The sequence below is a fragment of the Dryas octopetala genome, chromosome 1, assembly GCF_963921425.1.
Source record: "Dryas octopetala chromosome 1, drDryOcto1.1, whole genome shotgun sequence".
NCBI lineage: Eukaryota > Viridiplantae > Streptophyta > Magnoliopsida > Rosales > Rosaceae > Dryas > Dryas octopetala.
In genome coordinates this window covers 23,391,352-23,398,723 of record NC_141366.1, presented here as the reverse complement: position 1 = coordinate 23,398,723, position 7,372 = coordinate 23,391,352, and the positions used below count along the sequence as shown (strand labels likewise).

The following is a 7,372-nucleotide window of genomic DNA, read 5'->3' as shown; positions in this document are numbered from 1 at the left end:
AAACCTTGAGGTATCTCAGTCAATTCCCACACTGCATTCTCATACATCGATCTTATCTCTGCTTCCATTGCATCGAGCCACTGTTTAGAATTTGCATTGTTTACTGCCTGTGTGTAGTTTCTCGGGTCAGTTTCTTCTCCAACATCAAATTCAATTTCTTGCAAATATAGTATGTAATCACTTGACAAGGCCGACTTCCTTTGCCTAGTAGACTGTCTTCTAGGTATCTCCACAATCTGCTGCACATCCTGAATTTCTTCTATTTGAGCTGCCAAATGATTTTGAGCTTCAGTAGGAAAATTTTCAACATCATAATCTTGTTGTGGTGTTAAAATTTCCTGATTATTTGATGCAACAATAGTGTGATCTGGAATTGAGAAACTTAATTCTAAATTCCTATCCTGAAATTGTTTGTCATCAAAAAGTTCTTCTAATTCAAAACCATCTGATTCATGCTCATTTGATGAGACTGATTCATCAATGAACCTTGCAGTGTTGGTTTCTACAATTCTTGAACCAAGTGAAGGACAATAGAACCTGAATCCTTTTGATTTTTCTGGATAACCAATGAAAAATCCACTTGTTGTTCTAGAATCCAACTTCTTTATTTCAGGATTGTACAATTTTGCTTCAGCCTTGCAGCCCCATACATGCAGATGAAGTAGCTTAGGCTTTCTTCCTGTCCATAATTCGAATGGAGTTTTGTTCAAGACCTTGCTTGGGGCCCTATTTGACACATAGTTTGCAGTTTTCAAAGCCTCTCCCCATAGAAACTTAGGCAATCCAGCCATGCTCATCATACTTCTTACCATTTCCATAAGGGTTCTGTTTCTCCTTTCAGCAACACCATTTTGCTGGGGAGTCCCAGGAGTGGTGTATTGAGCTTTTATGCCATGCTGCTGTAAATACTTTGCAAAAGGTCCTAGATGTTGTCCAGCTTCACTGTATTTTCCATAGAATTCTCCTCCCCTGTCAGACCTAACAATTTTTATTTGCTTCCCAATTTGTTTTTCTACTTCTGTTCTAAAGATTTTGAAAGCATCCAAAGATTGTGATTTTTCGGATATCAAATACAAAGTGCAAAATCTGGAAAAATCGTCAATGAAAAGAATAAAATACGAATTCTTGCAGATGGTGGATGTCGAAAAAGGTCCACATATGTCTGTGTGAATAATCTCAAGTAACTCACTGCTTCTTGTTGCACATTTCTTTCGAAAACTAGAGGTTTTACCTTTTATACATTCAACACAATCCCCAAAATCTGAGAAATCAAGATCTGGGATAACATGTTCTTTGATTAGAATTTTCATCCTTTCTTTGGATATGTGTGCCAGCCTTTTATGCCATAAGATAGCAGAACTTTCATTTGCCCTTGTTCGTTTGTTTGCAGATAGAATATGAACATCTTTTGTATCAGTACTTTGTAACTTCCAGTGATCATTTATTAGCACAGCAGAACCAATAATAGCAGAATCATAAAACAAATCCAAACTATTCTTATTGATTGTAAATTCAAAATGTTTCCTCACTAATTGAACCACTGAAATCAAGTTCCTACTTAAAGATGGGATTACAAAAACTTCATCTAAAACTAAGACAAAACCAGATCCTAATCTAATGCTAACAGCTCCTATGGCTTTGACTGCTACTTGCATCCCATTGCCTACTCGAATCATGACTTCATCCTTCCTTGGTGTTCTCCTTCTTGTGATACCCTGCAAAGAAGTTGCAATATGTATGGTTGAGCCTGTATCAATCCACCAAGAATTAATAGGAGAGTCAACTAAATGAACTTCCAAGTAAAAACAATGAAAACTACCTTTCTTAATCATCCAAGCCTTCCATTTCTCACAGTCCTTCTTAAAATGACCTACTTTATGACAATGAAAACACTTAAATTTTGTTGTTTTCACTGCCTTAAGGCCATTAGGAGTGGATTTGGAACTGTTAGCACTATGGTCTATGCCTTTTGATCTTGGCTGAAAATTCTTTTTGTTGTTTTTGAATCCTTTCCTTCCACCATTAGCCTTCTGCATGAAATTGACATCCATGACTGCCTTTCCCTTTTTTAATTTCTCCTCTACCTTAACACAATTACCAATCAAATCATTGAGGCTCCATTTTTCTTGAAGAGCACTGTAGATGTCAGTTAAATGCTCATATTCATGTGGCAGAGACATTAGGACTTGATGAACTATAAACTCATTTGCAATAGGTATTTTCAAAGCTTTCAACTTAGCCCCAGTGTCAATAAGAGACATGATATATTCCCTCACACTTCCTGTCCCATCAAATTTCTTATTTGTCAGGGTAGACATTAGATTGCTTGTCTCAGCCTTTTCAGATTCCTTATACTTCTCACCAATAGACTCAAGATAGCCCTTAGCAGTGTCATTGTCCTCAATTCCCCCTTTAACTATATCTGCCATGTTTCTTTTCATGATCAAAAGTGACATTCTGTTAGCTTTTTCCCATTTATCAAACTTAGCCTTTTCATCTCTGCTGCTGGCAGCTGTCAGTACAGGTGGTTTGTCTTCCCTCAATGCCAAATCCAAGTCGTTCAGGCCTAATACAATTTCAATATCCTGTTTCCACTTTTTGAAATTTTGGCCATTCAGAGGCTCAATGCTTGAAAAACTTAAAGATGCTGCATGTAAAACCTCAATAAATGAAAAGATACTAAAACCTTGATTATAACAAATATGATAAAATCATATCCGAAACTGAATGTGTTCTTTTAGTACATGAAACTTATTTGGTCTGTCCATGTAATAAAGAAACCATATAACCATATCATGTTTCCATCCTTTTATGAGAACCCTTGTTTTGGTTATGTTCCTGCAATTTGTCCAGCAGAAAGCATGACCAAAAGAAGAAACTGGTTCCATAATTGGATGTCACATGTCAATTCTGTATTTTAGATGTTCATGACTGAAATTTTTATTATATATATATGAACACCTAAAATATGCGGAATTGTCTGTATGTGATTTTGAAAAACTGATGTATTGATCACAGAACTTAGCATGCAGAAGGATTTATTATAACTGTCATGATGAGTGCTGATGATCAAAAAAATATATTCAATCACAAACTGATGATCATTTGGAAAAACTTTATTCAAACTTATGTATAATAAATTACTAGTTTAAATGTGTAAAGAGAGTATACATATACAAATAAGCAACAAGTAATCATGTAAAATTTATGGCAGATAAATAACAATCTATAACATGCATATTAAGTCAAACCTATAACCTACGCATGTTGTCCAGAATCAGATGGAATAATAAATAACTAAGCATATGAACTTATAGTGACTAAAGTATAGAAAACCTTAAAAAAATATATATATATATAAAAGAGAACTGAATTCTGTCGACTGAAATCAATGACAACCTTAAAGTCTGATTTTATTTAACTGTGTGTTTGTGTAAGCTCCGATACCACATGTAAGTTAATCCTTGTTCATCTAAAATACACACACACACAGCCAAACAAATAAGTTATTCAATGAATGGTTATTCTATAAGCACAATAAACACAAGTTACTGACCTGATGATGCCATGGTGATTGCAGGGGATTTCCAGCAAACAAGATGCACGCCAAGTGCTTGTCAGTTAGTCTGAGTGCACCAGTCTTCCAACCAACACAGTTCTTGAAGAGCTTCACACGAGAGGGGCAGTGAGCTGAATGCTTGGTACATATGTGTGGTCAGGGACCTGTGCTATATATAGGGTCTTGATTCCGAGTGTCCTCCCACTAAGGTAACTCTTATCAATCCTAGTTAGACTCCTATATAAAGACTTGCTTATGATTGTGTCCAGCTGTTAGCTAGTAGCATAAACATCTAAGTAATCCTAGTTCATATTGGTTTAGGATACCTAATGAATATGAACTAGTTCTGAATTAATTGGTGTGAACTCCTGTTACTTGCTTCTCAAGTTTAGCATTTAGTTGATTATCCAAGTAGGACAATACCAAAGTCCATAAGGATCTTACATGCAGATGCATCTACATCTACAAGCAACTTTGCATCTGCAAGCAGCTTGCATATGCACATCTGCAATCATCTTGCACATGCATCTGAATCTGCAGGCAGCTTTGCATATGCATCTGCAGGCAGCTTTGCATATGCATCTGCAAGCAGCTTTGCATAGTCCTAAATATTTTCTATAAAGTGTTTTCTTGAAAATCCTATTTTTAGTATCAAGTATCTTACTGCGTGTAAAAGGCTTTGGGTTGGTGAATAAAGGATAAGTTATTTTGGTGATGCTCACCCCTACACAGACTCTTTTGCAGGAAACCCTAAATACTAATTTGGGAACGTAAAGTATGTTATCAGAATCTGATGTTTCAAACCCCGCCTTACCAATTCGGACGCCTATCAGACTCACTAGCGAGGAAGAGGATCAGGCTATGATCGAGTGGGTAACTAACTCCGTCTACTAATTAGTTAACCGGGCCGACAGTTTCTCTTCTATTTTATTTCTAAGTGGGTCATAAAAGTTTGTAAATGGATTTGCCTTATCTTGTGAGAACAAGTTTTCTCTAAACTCTTGTTTTGGATAGTTTCTTAAATCCCATGAATTTTTAATCCAAAGAGGCCAGTACTTATTTTCATATTTGACCTTGGAGTTGGGCCTATTTCATATTAAAGCGTTAGACCTTGGACCGACCAAGCACCCTGTTGCGCTCATCACCAGCGACGGCGACGATGACAGCAACCCCGACTTGCTCCACCTCTCAGCTGGTCACTCTCTCTGTCTCTCAGTTGCCCATCTATCTCCTCAGTCTTGTACGAAGCCCCTCCTCTTAGCGAAAGAAATCTTGGGTTTGGTACTATGAGTATTCGTCTTCCTCAGGTGCGCCTCTCTATCCTTCTCTGTTTATTTTCCGTTCATCAGCGTTTGGAGATTTCTTTTTTGCCAATTATATTTGTCTCCAATAGTCTCAACTTTTAATTTTCTCAATTTCTACTACCAAATCGATGATTTCTAGGATCCAAGCTAGAAAAAATAAAAATGATCAAACTTTTGCAATTTTTAAGTTTGTTTGGGTTGCTTCTGCTTGGATTGGACATGGTGATGCTTACATATGCTTGAATTATGTATAAAAACATCTAGGTTACCTTTGGTGTATGAACTGAATTTGTTTTTTTTTTTATTTGTTTGTCTTTTTAATTACTATGTCTTTTTAGTAGTTGTATCTGCCACTACTTAACTTAAGTGTAATGTAATGCACGTATCTTAGAAACAAATGTATGTCTTTAAAGTTTAAAACTTTAAACAGGGGTGTGATGCTGATAGAATGGACTAAAAATGATAGATCATTAATTGTTAGGACTAGGACGTACAATGTATTGAGTAGTAGTTATTTTTTTTCCTTGAAATGGAAAGTAATTAATTGCCACTTTTAATGACTTACTGTAACATTGGTCTAAAAAAAAAAAAAAATGACTTACTGTAACAACATTAGTGACTATCCGTTATTTCATATTTTTTGAAATAGAAAGTATGGAGAAGAAAATGGTGGGTACTTGGTGTGTGATGGTTTTTGGGCTGGTGGTCAATATTATGGGTCTGACTGCATGTCCAGCAGCAAATGTGCTAACATGTCATGAGACTTTACGCATATTGACGCCTTGCAAGATAGCCTAAGAAGCAGGCCCAGAATATACAAGCTCCGACTGCTGTGATGCCGTACGTAAAGTGCTTAAGGAAGCTAACAATACTGGATTACGCAGGATAGTGTGTAGCTGTCTCGAACTGGCTGCGGTTGGGGTTAAGGTTAACCCTGAGTTTCTTAAGGTCCTTCCGCTTGAATGCCAGACAATTGATCTTCCTGTACCCCTCAATTACCCCAAGGTCAATTGCGACACGTATGTAATTAATCACTCTATCTCTCGAGAAAAATATTCATGGGAAAGGCGATCGTATATATTTGATATGTCTATCTCTTGTCAATCCACGTGATGAAATAGATAAATATATTAAGTGTATACGTCCGTCCGCCGTATAGGTCGTAGTTTTTTTTTTTTTTTTTTCTCTCTCTCCCTCTCACATTTTCTTATGATGAATATATTCAACAAATTAATGTGGTTTTTTATTTTTACTAATATGTGATGTGCAGAGTACCTATGTTCTAAAAGGTGGGCATCATGTTGAAGTAAAACTTTGCGAAGGAATAGCCATAACCAGATGTCATAGTAATACAGAAATTAACAAGTGCTTGATTGATTCATTCTTAATTTCTGTCCATTCAGAATATGTATGAAGTATGAACAAGCAATTATATGAATAAAAGAATGTTTTCAATTATCCTGATCTTTGTTTTGTTAATTAATTTGCATTAATAAGAATAATATTTGCTACAATTCTCCAAACCATAAATTTTTTCTAGTAAAGACCAAAATTTGTTACAACAGTAATATCTAAAATCCCAATAAAACATTGGAGAGAGAGAGAGAGAGAGAGAGAGAGAATTCCAACTACTAAATTAGTGTGCTTGTAAAGTTGTAACTTCCCGAGGTCCTTAGAGATCTGGCCATTAGTCTCTGCACAATAGAAGTCAAATTGTGAAAATAAAGAAACAAAAACAATAAGGGCCTGTTTGGTTCGCGGAATTGATTTCCCAAGAAATCAATTCGATCATATGCCTTTTTCAGGGGAAAGGGAATGTAAGATTCTCATTCTCCCATTTGGTAATATTAAGAAAGTAAACCAATAATTCATTTTTCATTTTCATTCTCTTATTTGGTTTGTGCAGGAATAGGAAATAAAATTGGTCTAGGCTTTCAATTATACCCTTATTTATTAAACAAAAGTAATAATTTTTTAATTAATTTAATAAAATATCAGGGTTAGTTTAGTCAACAAAATAAGTAATAAATGTTTTCTCAAGAAGGGGAAAACAAAACCAAAGCTCCAGTAAGGGTTTCATTTTCCCCCTAATAAGGGAAATCATTTTTCTTGGGCCAGGAAATGATTTTCCTTCCATGTACTTACTAAACATGTGAATGAAATTGATTTCTCATTCTCAGACCTCCAAAACTTGAACCAAACGGGCCTTAAGTCTTTATGGTTAGCACAAGTGGTGAGAGTGGATGGTAAAAATGTTAGGATTAGACTAGTTCGATTCCCTCTAATATAACAAAAAAAACAGTAATGCTACACTTAACACATTTTTATACCACAATTTCATACCATCTTACATGAAATTCATACATTGGACACTACAAATTAAAAAATAAAACCTAAAAAAGAAAAAAGAAATACCCTTCCAGTAAAATAATGACACATCAGGTGGGATACAAATGTGAAAAAAAAAATGTGGGACAACTAGCATTTATTGCAAAAAAAAAAAACCTAA

At 35.4% G+C, this 7,372-nt stretch overlaps 1 protein-coding gene across 1 annotated transcript; it reads right to left on the bottom strand.

Moving 5' to 3' along the window:
• Positions 1–1,648: 1,648 nt before the first annotated feature.
• LOC147299254 (uncharacterized) lies at positions 1,649–3,941 on the bottom strand. The gene is made up of 3 exons (XM_086229944.1): positions 3,557–3,941; positions 1,820–2,647; positions 1,649–1,715 (listed from the first exon to the last, which is right to left on the bottom strand). Exons 1-3 carry the CDS (start codon positions 3,567–3,569, stop codon positions 1,681–1,683), a joined length of 876 nt encoding a protein of 291 aa, XP_086086070.1. The 5' UTR covers positions 3,570–3,941; the 3' UTR covers positions 1,649–1,680.
• Between the last annotated feature and the right edge of the window lie 3,431 nt (positions 3,942–7,372).